The sequence below is a fragment of the Coffea arabica genome, chromosome 2e, assembly GCF_036785885.1.
Source record: "Coffea arabica cultivar ET-39 chromosome 2e, Coffea Arabica ET-39 HiFi, whole genome shotgun sequence".
In the NCBI taxonomy this organism is placed as follows: domain Eukaryota; kingdom Viridiplantae; phylum Streptophyta; class Magnoliopsida; order Gentianales; family Rubiaceae; genus Coffea; species Coffea arabica.
Window position 1 is genome coordinate 76948419 of NC_092313.1, and position 22639 is coordinate 76971057.

General features: G+C 37.0%; 2 protein-coding genes across 6 annotated transcripts; both read left to right on the top strand.

The window, feature by feature from the left end:
- The first annotated feature begins 580 nt into the window (after positions 1–580).
- On the top strand, positions 581–15108 carry LOC113728184 (protein LATE ELONGATED HYPOCOTYL-like). Of its 5 annotated transcripts, none has more exons than XM_072081332.1 (8): positions 581–1157; positions 1331–1356; positions 1681–1914; positions 2040–2151; positions 2406–2467; positions 12589–12816; positions 12946–14388; positions 14480–15108. In XM_072081332.1, exons 3-8 carry the CDS (start codon positions 1876–1878, stop codon positions 14897–14899), a joined length of 2304 nt encoding a protein of 767 aa, XP_071937433.1. In that variant the 5' UTR covers positions 581–1157; positions 1331–1356; positions 1681–1875; the 3' UTR covers positions 14900–15108. The 5 variants fall into 5 exon arrangements, with proteins under 5 accessions (XP_071937433.1, XP_071937435.1, XP_071937434.1 ...); XM_072081334.1 differs by having other exon boundaries at positions 1337–1356; XM_072081333.1 differs by having other exon boundaries at positions 1337–1914.
- Positions 15109–16902: 1794 nt separating this feature from the next.
- On the top strand, positions 16903–21267 carry LOC140036474 (probably inactive receptor-like protein kinase At2g46850). Its single transcript, XM_072077914.1, has 3 exons — positions 16903–17913; positions 18410–18493; positions 19989–21267. Exons 1-3 carry the CDS (start codon positions 17046–17048, stop codon positions 21050–21052), a joined length of 2016 nt encoding a protein of 671 aa, XP_071934015.1. The 5' UTR covers positions 16903–17045; the 3' UTR covers positions 21053–21267.
- The last annotated feature ends 1372 nt before the right edge of the window (positions 21268–22639 follow it).

The window sequence follows — 22639 nt, forward strand, 5'->3', positions numbered from 1 at the left end:
GCCAAATCCGTTGTAGTTGTCACTTTCGTTGTTGTGCTCCTTTTTGGGGTGTGGGGGGGGGGGGGGAGGTTCTTTTTTTGTGGTTTTTTTTTAATGTAACCCCTAGCCCCCCAACAAGATTGAGGACGTGTCCGTACTCACTTGACGGGACGTGGAGTTACAATTGTGGAAAAGGCCACGTGGGGAGGGCTGGTTTATAGTGGGTCCCGTTGAGTGCACTTTTAAACTTGGCGCGTGATGTTCGCAGCACGGAGTTTGTGGTGAAGACCGGCGCAAGGCCTGCTGGGTACGATGAATGTATGGCACTGGGAGGAGGCAAGAGGAAGTGTGGGGGTGACGTCCAATCCAGTGCGCGTCGTCTCTGTCTGTATTCCCAAAAGTGCAAGGGAGTGGGGGCAGCTGGAGCAGACAACCAGCCACTAATTCCCTGCCACATGGAGTCATCCGAAACCCCTACTTCTCCCCCCACTGCTTCCTTACTTTACAGCCTCAAATAATTCCCCTCCCATTTTCCTATTTCTTGAAAATTAAATCCGCACCAATGCTACTAGTGGCTCAGATTTTTCCAGACACGTTAAAAAAAGAAAAAGAAAAAAGTGAATGTGAAAAAAGGCCCGTTGCCAGTTTTTAAAGCCTTGCTTGGATTGAAGGTTTTCGTCGGAAAATATTATCGTTTTCCGTGATCACATTTTCCTATCACCTTTTTCCCTCACATATATCAAATCGTTACAGTAATTTTTCCATGAAAAATGACGGAAAATGCAATCCAAACACAACCCTAGGTTCTCAATTTGGCCAAAACCCGGTTCTTCTCTCCAGTCTCCTCACCTTCCTTCTCCAGTCCGGCTTCCAGTCTCTTCTTCTTTCTTCTGTTCTTGAAGATCAGTCATCCGTGTTTTATTCTCTGCTCTTAGCTAGGGTTCCCTTCTTTTTCTCTTGCTCTCTCTCTATATCCATTTTGGCTGTAGTGCCAGCTATTGTGTGTGGGTGTGTGTGTGTGTTTTTTTTTTCTTTCCGGGAGTTGTAGTTTCCTTAGATTCCGATCCATCATTGTGCTGAATTAAAGGATGATGATGATGATGAGTGTGGGGTGAGTTCCCTCTCATGTATGGTCTGACTCGAAGCAAAACTTGTACAGTTTGTGGATATCTCCCGAGGTACTCAAACCAAACCAAATCTCATTTTTTTTCTTTTTTATCCATGAAAAGCAGGTGGTTGTGGAAGATGGCTTTGTCTTTTAAGTTGCTATTATTTCTTCATTTCTTGACTTAATAGATGAGTACTGATTGAACCTTCTTTCCTTTTTTTTCCTTTTCTCCTCACATGAAAGGTTTAGGCATCATGCGGTTCGTTTTGGTGAGGATTCTGGATAAGGAATTTTCTTCATGCTCTGTCTCTCCCTCTATGTGATGGCTGGATTCTGATTTAACTGCAAATTCGATAAACCCCAAAGAATAAAAAGAAAGTAGTAAAAGATATGTTCTGTTTCTACTGTATCCGAAATGCTACTACTAGTAGTTAGTTGGTCCAGTGTATTCTTTATTCTAATACCAGTGTTCCTACCTAAGTAGTATCAATTAGTCTTTTGGTTGAGTTTTGACTTGAGTGCTAAGTATTATTTTGGGTAACAGAGGCGGATCCGCATCGAATTCTGTGGTTACTGCTTCTTCTCTTTTGCAGTACCTCTACTATTGACTACTTACCAGGTATCGCCCTCCACCACCACCATAACCACCACGGCCCACAAGATTTTTCTGCTGTTTGATGATGTGGCCGCAGATGAAAGAAAGCTCCTTTTCTATCCCTTGCTCGTCCGAGAGGATTTAAAGCAGCGTTAGCCGACGACATAGCCACCCTCTGGTCCTCTCAGTGTAGATGGACACTTACTCCTCTGGAGAAGAACTGATAATTAAAGTACACATAAGCTCCCTCTCTCCCCAACCCCCCACCTTTCTTACATTTTTTAATTGTGACCAGCTAGGTGCTTCATCCTCACTGGTCCAGCCACCTCAATTTTGCTGCCTCTCCCTCTCTTCCAGGCCAGGAAGCCTTACACTATAACTAAGCAACGTGAGCGGTGGACCGAGGAGGAGCATAATAGGTTCCTAGAAGCCTTGAAGCTGTACGGACGTGCTTGGCAGCGTATAGAAGGTTACCAATCTCCTTCCTTTTGATGCTTTATCACAGTTGATATCTCCATCTGGGCTCTCTCTCTCTCATTTGATTGCTTTCTTTTTATGTTTTTCAAGGTTGCTACTTTTGTGGTTTCCCTTAAAATTCTTCTCATCTTTTCTTGTTGGAGTATCATGCCATGTGCTCCTTCCGATGTATAATACTTGCTCTTACTTAGACAACTGTTCTTGCTCCTTTTTCTTTTTTGTTGTTTTCTATCTGGTGGTTTGCAGAACATATAGGAACAAAGACTGCTGTGCAGATCAGAAGTCATGCACAGAAATTCTTTACAAAGGTCAAGCACTACCTTCTTATTCTATGCTTGTCTGAGGGTCGCTTTACCTGTTCCTTTTCTTAGGCCGTATCACATTGGAAGCTTATTTGCCATGGATTTCATTTCACCATTTGCTCACCCATGGAAGTTCTATTAATTTTCATTTTAAGTTTCGCAAATTTTCTTGTGTGCTACTTTTACCCTGGGGATCATGAACTGCATTTGCCAGTAAAACTGCAGTGGACATTAAGAGCTAACCTTGCTATAACATTTTTCTGTTCTGAACTAAATAATATTGCAACTTCTAGGGCCTGAGCATGAGTAGTGCCATGAAAAGGCCATCTAGTATTGAGTGTTTTCCAAATTCTCCATTTTATCCATTATTCAGGAATCATATTGGTTAATGGAGAAATAGCTTCGTGATTGTGTATGAAAGCAAAACTTTGGTAAAGCAATCTGATCTACTTATAAATCTGTAAATCTTCTAATTTTGAGAATTAAATATAAGTTTGCTTCAAATTCATAATGTAAGTGAATGTTATCGTTCTTGAAAATAAAAGATGGTTTGTTATAGTTGTACTCATCTTTAGTGATAATTCTGTATAAATGAAGAGTGCAGCAATTATGATTGCTGGATATTTATATTAATTTATGTAGTTAATCCATTATATATTACCTCTTCAGCATAAACATGCATACGTGAAAAAGATAAGAGTTCTTTAGGTTTGTATGGAAGAATTGACCGATTGCACTTCAGATCAGAATAGGTGGGTTTATGCCTTCCTTCTTATTGCACTTTCATTTTGTGACGCATTTTCTCCATTTCCCATGTTTGGGCCAGAGTTATTCCAGTGCTACCTGTAGTAAAGGAACAATGGTCAAAAGTACTTGATGGTTAGACTAAATCACCTGACTGTGGCAAAAATGAATAATCCAGAACTCAGAGTTATCTTATAGGGTATCTCTGGTCAACGTGCTTTACAAGGTCTAATGCATGTATAACATCCTTACCAACATGGGAGAATAAGTTTAAAGAGTGAACAAGCACACAAATTTTTGTAAATTTTGGTAGATTAGACGGAAAAAAGTTAGATTTCTTACATAAATTGTTGATACCTACAAGGGTATAATGTGCTATAAAATGTTTCTGAAGGAATTTTTGTAAATAAAATGCGGAAATATATCATCTTCAACCTACTTTTTATTGCAGATAACATTTAACGAGGTACACATTTTAAGTCTCTTTATTTGAGTTGGAATTTCACATTCATGCAATCTTTACCATCTTCTTTTGTCATATTTCAATTATTCATCCTTAGGCATATCTCTCATTTTCCCCTCCAAAGCCATATGGGCAAAGCACAAAAGCATCCATAAATGTGTGTTTTTTTTAAAAAATTTTTAAAAAAGTTTATTGGACCTCCTTTGACCACTTCCTACAGCCAAGCACCAGATCTATTATTTTTTGAGTGGCTTTCCTAAAACATGCCTCAATGATTTCAGCGCTATACTCATATTTTATAGTGTTCCTTTGGAATATTTCACAGTCTTCACTATCTTCTTTTGTCATATTTCAACTATTCATTGTTTGGCATAACTCTCATTTTCCCCTCCAAAGCCAGATGGGCAAAAAAGAAAGCATCCTTAAATGTGTGTGTGTGTGTTTTTTTTTGAATTTTGCTGGATCTCCTTTGAACACTTCCTACGGCCAAGCACCAGATCTATTATTTTGTGTGTTTTTCCTAAAACATACCTCAATGATTTCAGCACTATTCCCGTATTTCATAGTGTTCCTTTGCTTCACCTAATATGTTTTTGCATTTTGGAGATGTTTCTAGCCTACATGGCTTAGATCCATGCATATTTTTAGAGTTAATCTTACACACATTGACAGTGTATACACTATCATTGTTGGATGCTTGGCACATATGCAAATTTTAGATTTCAAATTCAATTTCAGATTTGTTGCCATGCATCCAACGGTGATAATGTACATACTGTCAGCATATTGAAGATTAATCCATATTTTTATCAATTATCAATAACTTTGAGGCATTATTCTGTAATGCCAGAAACAATCCTTCGGTTTGTGGGCTATTGCCCGGGGCGGAGTTTACCTAGTGCGCACTCTCGGGTAGCGGCTGCGGGTTCCCTTGTCAAAAAATAAAAATAAAAATCCTTCAGTTTGAACAAATTTATGTTTTGTCATGCCATTTTATTACTTGTTGAACAGGAGTGGAAATATGAGGAAACATATTCATGTATATGTTTGAAGAGTTTTTTTTTTTTTTTTTTATACCCAAAAAATTTGGTGTATAAGGCTTCGGTAATCAAAATCTAATTCAGAGTAAAGATACTTAAAAAAACTTAAGTGAAATGGAAATAGAATGATACATGTTCAGGCTAGACCATTTAACTCTTGGTAGATAACGTGTCATGTAATCCAATTCGGAATCAAGATAGAGCAGCTGTGATGAGGTATTTATCCCTGCGCATCAGCCACTGCAGAATAATTAAAAGAGCTACAATTAAATGAGTGTTTTTCATGTATTGACAATTGGCTAAAACAGCTTATTGTATAAAAACTTAACTGAAGAATAATGAGTGTTTATCTTGTATTGACAATTAGCTAAGACAGCTACAATTAAATGTCTTTGTTTAGTACAACAAAGTTTCTTCAGCATCAAGTTACTGCAGTAGTGTGTTACAACCACAATTAAGAGGCTGACATGGTATTTGATGAAACACCTATAGCAATTTGACTAGACCTATATCTGTAGTAGCTTTTTGAGCTCTGTGAGTTAATCCAATCTGTAGGATGAATTTTTAATGCTGTGAAGTTATTTGAAACATGAATTTTAGTGCATCTCAGTTGGATGGCATCGGAAGAGATTGTAGCGCTGAAAATCCTTATGTGTCCTTACGTGTTCTCTCTTTTTCCTCTTTTTTTTTTTATGGGCATCAGCCACTGCAGAATAATGAATACAGCCTAGGACATTATAAAATATTAACTGAAGAATAATGAGTGTTTGTCTTGTATTGACAATTAGCTAAGGCAGCTCTCCAATTAAATGTCTTTGTTTAGTATAACAAAGTTTCTTCAACACCAAGTTGCTGCAGCAGTTGGTACAACCACAATTAGGAGACTGACATGGTATTTGATGAAAAACCTATTACAATCTGACTAAACCATTGCCTGTGGTAGCTTTTTGAGTTCTGTGAGTTAATCCAATCCATAGGATTTTCAATGCTGTCAAGTTATTTGAAACATGAATTTTAGTTCATGTCAGTTGGATGGCATTGGAAGGGATTGTAGCTTGAAAATCCTTGTGTTTGTGTGTGTGTTTTTTTTGTTGGGGGGGGGGGGTGTGGGTGGTTGTGTGGGAAGAGGTTCTTGCTATTGAAGAAGTTTTGACTTTTAACCAGCAAGCTTACCTGAGTATCACAACAACAAATGTAATTTTTTTCTCTGAAGAAAAGGAATGTAGAAAGGGATGTCTGAGTATTCCAGTCTGTCAACTACATATTGGGTAACAATTGTTCGAAGGAAAGTTCTGTATAGCACTGAATCCTTTTCATGAAGTTGTGTGAAACTTGTTGTTAGCAAGTCATTAGTAATGTGAGGAGAAAGTCTTGAAATATGATGGAAAATAATAAAATTCCTTTTACTTGATTTTACTACTGCAGAAGAACCAAGCAAGCAAGCTAGTGGTTGTTCTTTTATTAGTTTACTATGTTATATAGATGGCAACCTTCTAGAAGTGGTTGAGGTGTTTCTACAAGTTTGATTTTCTTGCTTTCTAAAGTATGTTAGAACAGCTGTGTGGTTCAAGAAGTGCAATTTCTTCCATGTCAAATATGGAAGCTGGAATTTAAGATCTGTAACGCTCTAAAAGAAAGAGCTTATAAATAAGGAATAGAGAGATGGGTAGCCTTAGATTGTTTTTGAAATTTTACGTTCACATATTGTTGATTATCAATGTTTATGTTGTTTTATTTAAAAATTATTTTAGCAGGGGAGGGGTGCTTTTCTAGAAGCGGGAAGGGAAAAGGGGGATTTGAAGAACAATGTTTACTTAATTAACTGATAATGCATGATATTGTTAAAGGTTTTTAGGTCCCACATTCTTAGGTTTTGCTACATCAAGTGGGAAAATTACTGGTCTTCAAGGTGTTAAATATAGGTTCTTACGGCCTTTGAGTGGCAGACAAATACTCACAAAGGAAGAGTCCACTGATTTGCTCTAAGAGTTGATGAGCAGTTCCTGGAACCTAAGTCCAGTTAAGATGACTATCACATTTATTAAACTTAAAAATTAGAAACTAACCATAATTAGAATGATGTCTAAGCAGTCAGCTTTCTAGGACTGTATATTTTAAGATCATTATATCTTGCAACTGATTGCTTCTAAAATAAGTGAGCATCCAGGAAATGAGATTTGTCCAGATTGTTGATTGGAAGTGAAGGGGACTGAGTGCTCAGTGTTTTAGCTATCACTTATGTTACTCATCCCATCATACCCAAGCTGATTAACAGATACCTGCATCCCATCATACCTGATTAACAACTATGTTCCGGTTGTTTGAGTCTGTACCTTGCTACAGTTCTAAATTTAGTTGTCCCTGTGTAAGTCATGTAATAATCTAGTTAAAGTTTTGTCATAATTATGCAAGTTGCCTTGTTTATTATGTAATTAGTGTGGTTTTGGCATTTAAATTCTTGGAGAATCCACTCTTGTAAGTGTTTCTATCATATTGGTTGAGGAATTATAGTTGTGAAGTGCCTAAAGCTTATAGTGTAGTGTCAAAATTGTTGGCCTCATTCAAGAGGAGGTATTACTGATGGTAAGAGGTCACTAGGTCTAAGGGCTGATTTTAGGGGGTACACTTTGGAGAAATTTTCCATTTTGGTTGCCAAGAATTTGAAAAATAAAGAAAGAAGAAGACCAAAAAAAAAACATGGTAATTAAGTGGTATTAAAGACAGAATAGGAATTTTCTTTGTAAATTGCATATTTTTTGATAACCATCAATTAAACCAAAGTAGTAAGTGTCTGCTGTCATGCATCAGCATTGTTCATCATGAAGCTGCTTTTCATTGCAAGCTATTAGCACAATGTTACGATGTGTAAGGCTGGTTCTTTCAAATCGGTAGTTATTTGTTCATTGCCTTGCTTTCAAACTGTCCTCACTCATGAATGAGAAGAAGAGAAGGTTGAAAGGATTGTATTGTTAATTAGCTTTGTCAATATTCTCATTGTAGTTGGAAAACTGCACACAACACAATTGCTGGTGTTTGGTGTATTGATCTCCTTGATTCTGTACCGGGATGGCTATCAGTCAAGTTTAGCTAAAAGTTCTTGTTCGCAGCAAATATCACTTCTCACTACTTCCTTCAGTCATATTACATTCTAGGGCCCATCTTTTGAAACCTCTGCCACCTGCTCGACCAAGCTCAAGTCCGACTCAAAATTTGAATGAACATTGAATGCTGTTGTGCTTGGCTTAATTAGTTGGCAAACCAACTAAAGTTTACAGGTTCAATAGTGCAATATCCATAACATGTATACGGACAAAACTGTTAAGGAATCAAGATGATCTGTTCTCTTTTTATTCCATGTTGCAGTACTACTAGTTTACCTTCTTCTTTTGTTGAAAATTTGATGAGCTAAATTGATCATAATGGTTTGCTTTTTTTCTTTTTCTTTTTTTTTTGAGGCTGTAATGCTTTGCCTTATAATGAATTGCCACAAAGAAAGTGTTGCAAGTTCCATAATGTAATATTCATTAAGTGTGGTCAAAGAAAATTGTCAAGGAATTAAATCCATTGGTGATTTACTGTCTTTTGATATCATGTTGCAGTACTATTTTATCTTTTATTTCTTGTTGATTAGCATAGATCAACCGTTCATATTGTTGTGTTTTATAATATCAGTGAAGAAAATGTTACAATTGTTTCTTAAAATGTTGTAGTTATACTTCGCTCGGAAAAAATTTTCATCCATATTAGCAATCTGAAAGTTCTCAATATAGTAAAGTATAATATAAGGGAAGTTGGTTGTAGCTATGCAGGAAATTATTTGGTGTTGTTTTGAAGTTGAGGTTCTTTATCATCTTATGCATAGGCACAACGAAACCTATGCAACCTAAAGAAGTAGATTGTTTGTGTACTTATCCAACGTGTATCTATTTGTTGTTTTAGATATATGTAGCATTTATTTCCACTCTGCCTAGGAACTTGAGTTTATTGGGTGTCCAAATGTTGTTGATTACAGATTATATAGGATCCAACTTCTGAATTGAGACTGCCTGCATATTTTGTCTTTTCTGGCCTCTGTGATCTTCCATTTTCAATCTTTTGATGGTTATAGCTAGGGTTGATAACCTATAACCCTCCTGTGGCTTAGTGTTGTACCACATAAATTGCATATGGTTTTGAAATGGCCATTTTATCCCTTTGAATTAATGTATATATATATCAAGTTTTAGGTTAAAGTTAATGATCAAAACTGAAAAGTCAACATTTTTTACATCTTATCACAAAATGGCAAACAAAGCCTGTAAAATATATTTTTTAGGTTTTAGAAATAGAATAAGTCTAACTCTTGCTTCATTGGAGATGGAAAGAAAAATTACATAATCATCCCACCAAGGTCTTCTATGTATTCCAGTTTCTGTCCTCATCCTACTTAGTCCCTAATCAGCAGCCATGCAAGTCACTCAACTTCATACCAGCAATATCTCCTCTGACTCAAAGTAGGGATATGCCCGGATTTTGGACCATTTTAAGAAATCACTGTCGGCATACTCTGGAACTATCTTTGGAACAATATTTTGTGGGCTGGACTGTCTCAAGACTACCTACCTACCATCAATCCTGAATTTTCATTGGTGGACTTTTTGCTTGAAAATTAGGATTTATGTACTTTATGTACCTTAATGTGCCATGCCCCTAATTTCTCAACTTGTATGACTGGTGCTTGGGGCACTCTCTTGTTAGTGGTTGAGGTGTATTACCATTGTGAATTTTGTATTTTTTTCCTAAACGTAAACAAACTGATGTCATCCTTGAAGGTTAGTTTTGTGGTTTCATTTGAGTGACATATCACCTTTCCCCATAAGGACTGGGGTGTGAAAGGCCCACCATGACAACCATGTATTGCATGATTAGACCAGGCTTGACATGATTCATACATTTACCTGGGAGAATGTGATTTAGGAAACTTCTAAAGTTTTGGTTGCTGACACCGTCAGGAAAGGACAAATTAGTAACTCATGTAAGTTTGAGGAATGTGTGCATCACTGGTATCCGTGTTCAGAGAGGACGTGAAGTAAGAAAAGGTGTGGTCTTCTATTCTCGAACCCTAATTACGTACCTTAAAACTTTTGATGAGAGCTTGACAAAGGAGAAGAGCAGTACTATAATGACAAAATGGGAAAACAAGGTAAAATGAAGAGCATATGTAAGAACTTTCACACATTTAATCAAATTACAACTGAAGGATTATGCCAAGGCTGTGTATGAGCAACAAAAGGAGATACCAAATGTGTGTAAGTAGTGATGTTAATTTTGGTTCACAGTCATAGTTGTATGTCCTACGAGGTTTTCAGTATACCTTTGCTGTTCAAATGTCGAACTCATTTAAAAGTATAATGCTGACTGGAGAGTCCTCTCTGGTTCTAACAAGTACTTTTTCGTTAAGCCCATTGAATTAGCATTCGCGAGTCTTTCAATTGCCTCTTATCATGCGAATAAAGGGGGCATTTTTAGTGGATCAAGATTAATGGTATAAATATTGGTTTTCATTTAGACTAATTCAATTGCCTCTTATCATGCGAATAAAGGGAGCATTTTTAGTGGATCAAGATTAATGGTTTAAATATTGGTTTTCATTTAGCCTAATTCATTTAACTATAAAAACCTATTTTAGATTTCGGAAACAGGCAGTGCTGTATCCTTAATGTTGCTTTTGATGTGTATGACTGAGCAATTACCTAGCTCTTAATCCTTACAAAAGTATGTTCAATATATTTGGTCATTTTGAGTTCAAAATTGCGCTTGTAACTTTGATTTTTTTTTTTTTTTAAAGTTTGAATGGGTTTGTATCCTCAACTTATTAAGTATCCATAGTTTTGAACAATGTTGCTTTTGATGTGTATGACTGAGCAAGTACCTAGCTCTTAATCCTTACAAAATTATGTTCAATATATTTGGTCATTTTGAGTTCAAAATTGCGCTTGTAACTTTGATCTTTTTTTTTTTTTTTTTTTAAATTTTTGAATGGCTTTGTATCCTCAACTTATTAAATATCCATAGTTTTGAACAATTGGACATGTGAAGATGTTTGTATTATAAGCAGTAAACACTATTCTAGTAGTAAAGTTCGTACTCTTGGCCCATCTCTCTGAATTTGAGCAATACAATTTGGAGCAGAAACATGTTGGTCACTAAACTACCCATCCGTTTTAGGCATATAGCAAAATGCTATACAAAACCTCGTTTGGTCTCAGAATATTTGAAAAAGGCATAGTTAAGTGGTCCTTTAGGCTTTCTTTTTTCCCTACGTAATTTTGCCATCAGCACTTACTGTTGTATTGGTGTCAAGAAAAAGGGTTGAAAGCAAGAAAGTAGAAGTGGAGACAGTTATATCAGGGTGATCAATGGTGCTGATTGGATGATTAGGAATAAAACTGTTTAATGGAACTTGAACAGTGTACTTTAAGAATAAAAGGATTGTACTGATATAGGTGACTGACAGGCCTTATAGCTCGGTGATTGTTTGTTATGCTTTAGACGTCTGGACTATGGTTCAAAAGTTTATGATGAATAAATATTTATGAGAATGATGCTTAAAAAGTTAATGAGATTTTAGAACTTTCTTAGAAGATAATTTTGTAGAAGGCCAAAAAGGAAACCATCAAATGTTGGTTTCTCACACTGCGATGCGACTTCTTGTGTGGTATCTACGAAATGATTACAGTTGCAGAATCCCCTTTTATTAATCATTTTTGGTATTTATATTTCCCTGTTTTATATTTCATAGGACCACACTTCTTCATGTGAGAATTGGAAACAAGCAAGTTAGAGGAACAGGCCTTTTGCCAGTTAATGCATGTGTGTGAAGTGAAAGTGGGTAACCGCTGGTTGTGAAGGCAAAATGAGCTTGGTCACACCAGCCCCCTTGATTTTGAGTTTGGTGATCTTAGATTGAGAATTAAGCCTAAGATGTGAAGTACTCTTTCCAATTTTTGGTGCCCTGAGAGCTGTAGATTGCTTTAGGTGCCCTGAGAGAGAGATACCAAGAAAATCATAATGCCGTAAATCATCATAGCTACAAGTGTTGAGATTCTGATTTACTTTTGGCTTGCCATTTAATAACTTGAGGTTGAAAGCCCCTTTCAGCAAGGGTCTCAGCAGCCAGCCAGAGGAACTATCAATATTATGAATTGTGAATTGGAACTATCAATTGATACCACACAATTTATGATGGTTAGAAGTGAGAGTTTGCTGTCTGTCTGTTTGATTTAGTGTATACTCGTGCAACTCGAGTACTTATTTTTCAGGGAAAAAAACAAAAAAGAAAGATGAAAAAGGATTAGCTAAGGCCAATTTCCATCTGGAGGTGAAAAGATGAGATGTCTTTGGTTGTTCTTGTTGAGCTTTTTGAATAAGATCATGTCATTTTTGAATTATCAACGTGCCTTATTCAATGAAGAATTGGGGTAATACATTTGAATTTGTTCAGGAGTCGACATGTTTTGATTAAAAATCTAATATCTTCAATAATTCAGGATTAGTATTTATACAAAATTGTGATGAGGGTGACGCAAGGAGTCTTTATATGATGATGCAGTTCAGAGTTCCCCACTTTGACATTCTCGATTTATAATATTATTTAAACTAGGCTAACTGCATGGTATTTTTCATAAGAATCTTGCATCCTATCGGGCTTGAGGCTAAATGTCAGAATATCTCATTTGAATGGTATGTGGTCCACTTCAATTTAACATTGTTTATCAGAATGTTCAACTTCAATTCAGCACTATTATCAGATTGCTGCTATGTGTACATCCATTCGCACGAATATGCTTCTCCATCTAAACGGGGGTAAGTTAAAAGTTTTGCTTTCTAATCTTGTGCAGTTGGAGAAGGAAGCCCTTGCTAAAGGAACCCCAATAGGACAAGCTCTTGATATTGAAATTCCACCTCCCCGTCCCAAAAGGAAACCATGTAATCCATATCCTCGAAAGATGAGCATTGGTCTGCCTACTTCCCAGGTGGAATCAAAGGATGGAAAATTAGGGAATCCAAGTTCTTCTCTGCCCCAGGCTGAACACATACTAGATCTGGAGAAAGAACCAGCTGCTGAGGTATTTACTTTGCACGGTATTATCTCTTTTCAGTATTTATTGAATTATAAATCATCATCTCGGGTTTTATTGGTTTATTTGCCTGTCAGACATTATGAATTTTTTTCCTATTTACTGCATTTATGTCAGAAACCTGAGGGTGAGAAGTTTGAAGATGCTAAGGAAAATCATGATGAGGGTGAATCCAATAAATGTTTCAACCTTCTCCAAGCATCTCCTGGTATCTCCCCATCTTCAGCAAACACATGCTCCTCAACAATGGCTTCAGGAAAATCGTCTGTCCTTAAGGAGTTCGTGCCAATTTTCAATGAGGTGGTCAATAGGGATGAAACTATTGAATCCTATGTTACTGTTGAAGCCGGACCAAATCAGAATTCAGACAAATTTTATACCATACAGTCATTTGAGGAGAATGGCACTTGTAACAGCAGAAATTGGGCAAATGCACACTCTTTAAATGATAAACCGGCTCAAAACAAAGGAAATGTACCGGAACAATCTGAAAATATTGACACCTCGCCAAAAAATGGTGTACAATCTCCGAAGAGCCAACCCAGACATGTTGCGGTGCACATTCTTGATGGGAGCTTAAGAATGAATGCTCCGAATGTTTCTGCCCATATGCCATATGAGGAATCCTCATTTCATGAGATCGGTGGGGTTAATTCAAACATATTCTCTACTCTTTCTTCATCTGCTACATCTCAGCATCAGAGCAGTGCATCCAGGTTTTCCATTAGCCAGCCATTTGTCGGTTTCAATCCTATCTGGACTCCAGTCCATCAAGAAGATTACCATTCATTCCTGCATGCGTCCTCTACCTTCTCAAATCTAATTGTATCTGCTTTATTACAAAATCCAACGGCTCATGCTGCAGGAAGCTTTGCTGCTAGTTTGTGGCCATGCTCAACCACAGAAGCTCCTGTGGAGTCACCTGGAGGAAGTACAGGAGGATTTACAGCAAGACAGATGAATGCAGCTCCAAGCATAACATCAATTGCCGCGGCCACAGTGGCAGCTGCAACTGCATGGTGGACAGCCCATGGGCTTTTGCCACTTTGTGCTCCATTTCACATGGGTTTAAACTATGTGCCTGTTTCAGGCTCCGCAGTTCCTGCAGTTACCAATCAACCAAGAGTTGACATTACTGAAAGAAGAGAAGAAATCAGTGGTCCTCCCTTGGATGCTAAACATCTGGAACCAGAATTTTCTGAAGCTCTGCAAGAGCAGCATTCAACCTCAAAATCACCGACTTTGTCATTGTCAGATTCTGAGGAAAGTAAAGGTCTGAATTCAAGTAATAAATCAACTGCTAAAAAAACTGATAGTGCAGCAGTGACTGATGTTAATGATTCAAACAAGCCAAAGGGTAGGAAACGGGTAGACCGCTCTTCATGTGGATCAAATACACCTTCGAGCAGTGAAGTAGAGACAGATGCTTTGGAGAAGCTTGAGAAAGGAAAGGAAGAGTTAAGGGAACCTGTTGTAAGTCAGCCTATTGCTGATTCTAGCGGTCGACGAAGTAGAAGCTCCAGCAGTACAAGCGATTCTTGGAAGGAGGTTTCTGAGGAGGTACTCAAATTCCCCTCTTTGTGCTCGACTCTGTCACTTTATTTGCTTTTCCTTTTCATATGTGCTTTTGTTTTGCTCACTTTGTTTGCAGGGCCGGCTGGCTTTTCAGGCTCTATTTTCCAGGGAAGTACTGCCACAAAGCTTTTCTCCTCCACATGATTCAAAGAATAAAGGAAAGAACACTAATGAGAAAAATAAGGATAACGCAGATGAGAAAGGTGACGAGGGATATCTGCTAGACCTCAATGGGAAGATGTGCATGAATTCTGCCATTGATCAAGAATTGGAGAATAATTCGAGTTTAAGATGTTTAAACATCACGGAAGGGGGACTACTGACTACGGGAAAACTGAAAGTGCGTCGGACAGGATTTAAACCTTACAAAAGGTGCTCTGTGGAGGCCAAGGAGAACAGGTTGGTATGTGCTGGAAGCCAAGAAGAAGAAAAAGGTACGAAGAGAATACGGTTGGAGGGTGAGGCTTCCTACTCATTGAACATGCAACACAGATGACAAAGATCTTTGCATGTTTCAGAGTGCAGCATGTTATTACGTCTATCTAGTTTGATTATGTTTACTTTAAAAGCTCACGAAACTTATCGTGTAGATCTGCTACAATTTGTTATTTTGGAGCTGTGCAAATACTACGCATAAACATCCTTTTAATGCAATCTGTAATTGTAAGAAAATGAAAGGACCTTGATCAGGCCATTTCTTTGAAATTGTCCTTCCCTTCATTATGGTAATTTAAGCACAGCTTCCATGAACGGAAGAAAGGAATGCTGAGATCGAATAAAATGGATATGACGTGGTAGCACAGTCGTCTTATTGCGACTAGAAATGAGCCATGGAAGCTTTGATCCAGTGGTTGACATTAAGATTTCAGAATTTAGAAATCTTGAGTTCTAATTTTCTTTTTCCTCTTAATTGTTTGAATCTCACCCCTCTTGTTAGGGAAAAAAAAAAAAATACTTGTACAATTATCCCTCGAGATTTGGTTTATGACACGAAACTTGTACAATTATCTAGTTCAAATTAACTCGAAGAGAAGATTAAGGTTGAGTTTAGAGTTCGTTGTTCTAAATTTTTTTTTTAAGCAGAGTATCAAATCAAATATCTTTGAGAGTGGTGGTGTCACAAAAATTGTAATGGGCATTAGAGGAAGATTATTTGGAATGATTAACATAGGTCTTTTAATATGTTGTGACGTATTAAAATGAAAAAAAAGGTGATTGAAAAGATTAAAAAGTGATTGAAAAACATATTTATAATATAATTTTTCTTTTTTTGACAAATAATGTGCAATCCAAACAAACCCATGTTATCATTTAATTTCATGCTCCTATAACAGTTACCGTAGTTAGTAGTCTCTCCTACAACAGTGTCAATGCTTTTGTACGGGCCAATATTCAAAGGTCACTTTGTCACTTTTTTTTTGGTCCTTTTTCTTTTGCACAAAGCTTTGGGAGTTTTTATAGTAAAAGAGGAATAATTACTTGTATGACGATACCGTGAGTAATTAGTCCTTATTTGAAAATGAAAAATTTGGTTGACAACAAAAAAAAAAATTATGCATTAAAAACTAATTATTCACGTGATTAGTATGTTGATAACTAGTCAAAAATTTTTTTTTTTTTTTAACATTTTTAGTCTTCTTTTATTACACACCATGGCAAAACAAAATGTTTTTGATTATTAAAATTTTTTTGAAAATGTAGTTGCTGGCATGTGATATAGTATGATTGGATTCTGGTAATAGAATTAAATGTGTTTTGAAATTAAAAACATATGGAATTAGATTTGCTTTCGTTTAAACTTTAGGATTAAAAATGTTCATATTTCAAACATTTGGGACCAAAACTGTAATTTTATCTATAAAAAAAGTGTCAAAGTATTGAAAAAAAACTGTAAAGAAAACAGTGTCAAAGCACCTAAGAACTCAAGAAATGCAATCGAAATTGCAAAAATAAAAAACTTTCGCAAAATACCATCAATAGAGAGAGCAATTTTTCCCCCCAGTAATCGCAGTTTTAAAAACCCTGAAAAGATGCAATCCAATTTTCAGAAGCTCCCAAAAAATTGCAATCCAATTCCAAAAAACTCCCGCAGAATACAATCCAAGAAAGTGAAGTTTTGGCTTGCGTACCTGGTTAAGAGTGCTACAGGCAGCAAGGGCAAAGTTACCGATGACCAGTAACGCCCCAATAACGTTTGTTGGTTAATAGTACTGTATATCGGGACGGGGGTAAGGGGGGGCTCCCAACTCCCAAGTCCCAAGTCCCAAGTCCCAACTCTGCCACACATGCATATCCCACGATGCCCAAGCTCAAAGGTACGAGTGTATCCCATTTCAGAGACCAATTGTCTTCCTTCCTAATTCTCTCTCTAATTCCAAGACCGGGAATAAAAGAATCTTCCTAGTTATCTGTAGTAATATGAGTGACAAGGTACTGTGTATTTATGATCGAGTAGTAACGTTGTATCGAGCAATACAACCGTGTGCTACGCAACGCATCAATATTGATCGCATGCGGCAGTAGAGTAGACCGGTTTCAGACGCCTCCGATTGCTCTCTTAAGTCTCTGTTGATGCCATACACATTTATTGTCTCATAGCAGCATTTATTTAGCAGTAATTTTTACTGCACTCAGGCCAATCCATGTCCTCGCATCTTCAAGTCCTCCAAAATTTCAAATATTCCAAAAGCTGCGTCTTCGTAATCCTAGCACTAGTGCTTCTACTGGACGACCAAATAAAAGCTTCTACCGACCCTCCCTTATCGCAAAGAAAAGATGTATCGTCCTCGTCTTCCTATTACTCGGGTGGCGGTGAAAGGTGCGGGATCTTTCAAATCCCGTTCCCCTTCTGCCTGAATGCCAGCAGCGCTTCTTCTTCTCCTGCTTGCAAGTGGTCAGGGTTACTTTCAGGTGCCTTCAGCCTCTCGTGCCTCAACTCCTCCTCACTGTTCCTCAACATTGCCTCTCAAAGCTACCGCGTCCTCTACTTCTTTCAGGACGGTGTACTGGTCGATTTTCCCAACACGTCCGTTTGTCATCGCGGCTACAACGACCTCAATTCTTTCGCTTTTGCAGGGGACCAGTACTTTGGCATCTCCACCGATAATGTGGTAGCCCTGTATGGTTGCCAGGATGCTTCCCCTTGCAAAACAGACTGCGGAAAAAGCTTAATGCCAGATTGCGATCATGATGGCGGTGGCGTTGCTGCTGGTGTTGGTGGATATCCTGCTTGCTGCTATCCACTCTCTGACTTCAGTATTAGTAATGGTTTCTCTTTCTTTTCCCAGTATGGATGCAGAGGACTCTCCTCTTGGGTTATTCTGCCAGGGAACAGAACAGGCATGGGGGGAGTGAAGCTGGAGTGGGCAATTCCCAGAAATTCGACCCTAGCCACTTGTGCTACAAACGGTGACGCTATCAATGCCTCGTCTGTCAAGTCAGGGATGAGATGCCAATGTCGTGACGGATTCCTCGGTGATGGATTTACTTTTGGGCTTGGATGCTTCAAGCGTGAGTCATTTCATTTTTATCCCTACGTTTCTCAAAATACAGATACAACCTATATACCAGAGTTAAGTTAGTGCGCAATTACATTACGTCAGGGGCCTGTTTCTGTAATGGAAAATGTTTAGGTAAAAAAAACAAACTGGACAAATTAAAATTGGAGAATAGAAAATTTTTCTCCTACTTGAAAGCTGAAAGGGCGATTCATATAGTCAGTCCAGAATGGTTTTCACTTTTCACTCTCATAATTAAGACGAATACTAGCAATGACTCCCCTGTTCCGTTATCTATATATACTCGTACCCTTACTGCCTGCTGGTGCTTCTTTTCTCTTCCTTGCATGTTTAAAACTCCTCGTCTTCCTCGCTTTATCCTCTTGTGTCGTCCATGGCATTTTGTCCCAAATGAATCTGTCAATGCAAAGTTGCGGGTCGCTATCCGTGAAAGTTTGATTTTACTTTTGACTTGAATCTTACGATCTGGTTCACTATCTCTGACTCAGCCTGCCAGGGTGATGGAAAGGAAGCTCCGGTCAACGATCGTTACCGAAAGAACCATCACACGGTACAAGCAATAATTCTAGCTGGTGCGTAATAGTACAATGCAATGCTGCTTACAGTAGGTGGATTTTTTTTGGGAAAACTTCAGAGACCTCCTCTTAGGTTTCTAGCAATTTAACTAACCGTCGTTAAAATATGGTCAAGATTTTAATGAATACCCTAAAATACGCTGATCTAATAAAATTTAATTTATTCTTCTAAACAATTATAAAGTAATTTAGTATAATTATAAAGGAATGAGTGTCAAATTTTTTATACTCATGTTTGTTGTTTAATAATCAACTCTAATAATAAATCTCATGATGATAGGTTACTTTTAATAGTGCTTTGTTGACAGTATAGACTCTTTTCAAAATGGAGGAGAAAGTGTCATCATAATTTTTTAAAAAAATTGTAAATTAGTCGGGTGGGGGAACCACTGTAATTTAGTAGTGATTTTAGACTATTTATTTTATAGCTATTATTGATTTATTGTTGATTTTGATGCCAAAAACAAACAAGATGAGATAATATTCAAAGTTATAAAAAAAATGTTATTAGTTTGACATTTGATCACGACGAAGGTTAGGATTGATAGTACTGAAAAAAGTTAGATAATATTCAAAGTTACCAAAAAAATATTACCAATTTGACAATCATTTACGTCGAAGGTTAGGAATTACTGATTTTAAGATGGACTTTCTTATTAATAAGTTCCTTTTTTTTTTTCCTTAGAATGTCAAGACTAGGATTGTCTCTTTAAATGGGCAAGTGAAATATATGTAATTTATAAAATGTTAAAGGTGCTAAGTGAAATTATTGAAAACCTCAGAGGAGGTTTTTAAAATTATTTCTTTTTTTTTTTCTTATCTCTCTCTCTCATATCCTTGTTACGGAGTAGCAAAGAAAATTCTGGAATATCTTATGTGTTGCAGTTATTTATGTTGTGCAGTGGTATACTCTAAGTTTATTATTCATGTCATTGTTTATCTCTAAGTTTATGTTGTGCATTGGTAGTGCAGTTTATCTCTAAGTTTAAGTTTATGTTTATATCATTGTTTATGTTGTGCAGTGGTATACTTAGTGTATTATTCGTATCATTGTTTATCTCCAAGTTTTGTCGTAATCAAAATATGGTAAAACAAAAGCTTTACTATAAAGAGAGAGGCATGCAGATGCAATATAAAAGCTTTGCTATTGTTTGAATTGTCATTTTCAGGAGAAATTTTTCCGTTTACTATGAATATGTTTTTTCACATTTTTTTAAATTATTTTTCACGTCACATACATCACATCCTAAAAAAGTATTACAGTATAAAAAATCCTCAAAAAAATTCAATCCAAACGGGCTCTTACCATTTTTTGCTAAAAAGAATATTAAAATTTTTTTCCTGCTATTGGCAACTGTGTGTAGGAAAGGTTAATTGTAATTGAGTTGGAAGAATTCAAAAAATAGCTAGTCATTTACAATTTTCAAGTGAATCTCGGAATTTTGTATTTACATGTCTACTGATTTCGATCGTGACATTTCGCTAACTGTAGGAGCTCTGGCTGCAGTTTCCACGATCGCGTCCTTCGTAGGACTCTGCTGTCTTCTAAAAAGACAGCAGAGTAGTCAGTGTAGTAGACATGAGCCCGATGAAAGCTGCAGCGATGGTTCAAGTATGTCATTCAGCACAGCCCACACGACCCAAATGTTTACTTTCCATGAGCTTGAGCAAGCGACGAGAGGATTCGATAATGGGCAAAAACTATCTGACGGCATCAAATCCGCACTATATACCGGAGATATCTTGGATGGATCTCGTGTTGCTGTTCACATGATACGATGCGAGAGTGGAACTGAGCTGACCCAAATCTTTTCACGAGTCCAGGCCCTATCAGCTATTTCGCACAAGAACATGGCCCACTTGCTTGGATGGTCTATTGATTCTTCTACATATACTCTGCTGGTGGTGTATGACTATCCGGCTAATGGAACTCTGGAAGAACAAATATCCAAAATCGAAGATCCAAAGATGATAGGACTTGACTGGTTTAAGAGACTGAATATTGTTGCTGAAACTGCGAGTTTTCTTGCATTTCTTCAGCATGAGATTTCTCCTCCCATTTTTCATTTTGATCTCCAATCTTGTCATATCTTCTTAGATGATGAGTTTTCCGTAAAGATTGCTGGATTTGGGCTAGGCATCTCCAATCCACTACCTAACTGCTCATACACCAAAATGCATGATGTTTACAACCTTGGTCTGATTCTTTTAGAGGTCATCACAGGTACAAAATCTATGGATATTCCTGTGACAGCTTTGCAGATGATAAGGAATGGAAAGCTCGAAGAAGTCGTAGACCCATTTCTTTGCTATCATGAACAGCCTCTCTGTCGTCGAGAGCAGATTGAGATTCTTGCGGACCTTACAACCAGATGCTTGTTGTTTGGTGTAGATGGCAAACTTGGCATGACAGATGTCGCTAGAGAGCTAATGCACATCACAAAAGAAAGTCTTGATGGCAGCCGTAGGAGGTGCCCTTCACTGGAGGAAACATTTTCCAATTCAAGCCTCCTTCAGATGATATCCATGTCTCCTGATTCTCTTTATGTGCCTTGAAATGCCCATCTAGGACAATTTTTAGCTTCAATAGGTTGCCATGAAAGCATGCCTTTAGATGCCAAATAGTAATTTCTTTCCTTGATTTAGGATTTAAACCAAGTTACTATTATTTAATTGGTTTCCATCACACTAAAACATCACTAGTGCTGTTAATAAAATCTGGGAGACATGAGAGGGAAGAGAGGAGCAAAAGATGAAGCAGAACAATAGGGGACAAGTGCAGGAGAAATTCCCAATTATATGATGAAATTTAAAATTTTTCTACAAATGCGGCTTTTTGAGTATAGCATTCCGTCAAGTGATGTTTGCATTTGCAAAATACGTGTTCACTGAGTTTGCATTTTATAAATGCGATTTATCATTGAATTTCTGATTTGCAAAAACAAAAAAAAAATTGCTTCAGACCTCCCATTTGTTGAATGCGAGGTCACTTTACCTTGCATTTGTCAAATGCGAGGTCCAGCACCTCGCATTTAGCATATGCGAGGTTTGAAACCTTTTAGTTTTTTAATATTAATAAATTCATGCTCATACATTTATGTTTTTTTTTATATATAAATTCAAGCAAACCATTTTTGTTTTTCTTTTGAGCGTGGGTTTTGCTTTTTATTTTGTAAAATTACGGAGAATGAATTTTAAGGTTATTATCCATTGATCTTGAATTTCTCATTAACTGAACTCTAATATTACTTGGTCCATAATCGAATTTGTGCCAGTTGTAAATCCTTTTTAAATTCAACCACTCCCCATACTATCTAATTATGCCTATTGCTGAGCAAGTTATTGAATTAGTTAATTATCATATTAGCATATAGTATAAAAATAATATTTTTCTTTGACAAAGATGTACAATGTTATCTAGTCAATTAATAATGATAGAAATAATGCGCATACTACATTGTCCAACTTTGTTGATGATAGAGTTACAAATTTACTAAGTTCTGAATACTAGATATATATTAACAATAGTTGATGCGTAGTTGACGTAGAATTAGTTGTCCTAAGGCTTACTTCAAATATCTTAAAAATCTAATTCTAACTACGAAATATTAATTGGGTTGGTATTTAGTACTGGTTAGATTAGTGATATTATTTAGCTTTATCATGGGTTTAAGAGAGAGCTATCCAATATGTTGAATAGCACTTTTTATTTTTAAAACTTGCACGAGGTAAACAAGGCGAGTTTGCACTAAAAAAGGGTAAAATGATTTTCTTTAAAAGAAGGGATGTTGATTTGGAGAGTATTAGTTCAAAGTGTGGAAAAAAAAAACTGCATTTGAATGTCTGATTAGTAACTGTGGTGGTAACCGTAGGTAACTGTGGTGGTAACCGTAGGAGCAACCGCTCGCGGTTTCGAAGATGAGTTTAGTCGGGAAGATAGTTAGCTACAAATGCGAGCTTTTGGCACCCTTTTTTTTTTAAACAAAAAACGTTTATCATTTTTTTTGGTTTAGAAACATGAACCTTACATTTATCAAATGCAAAGTCTAAGGACGTCGCATTTCATAAATGCGAAGATTTTACTTGTAGAATCAGCCCCAAAAACAGCCCCTCTCATAGAAATTTTTTTTCCTTTTTCATCAA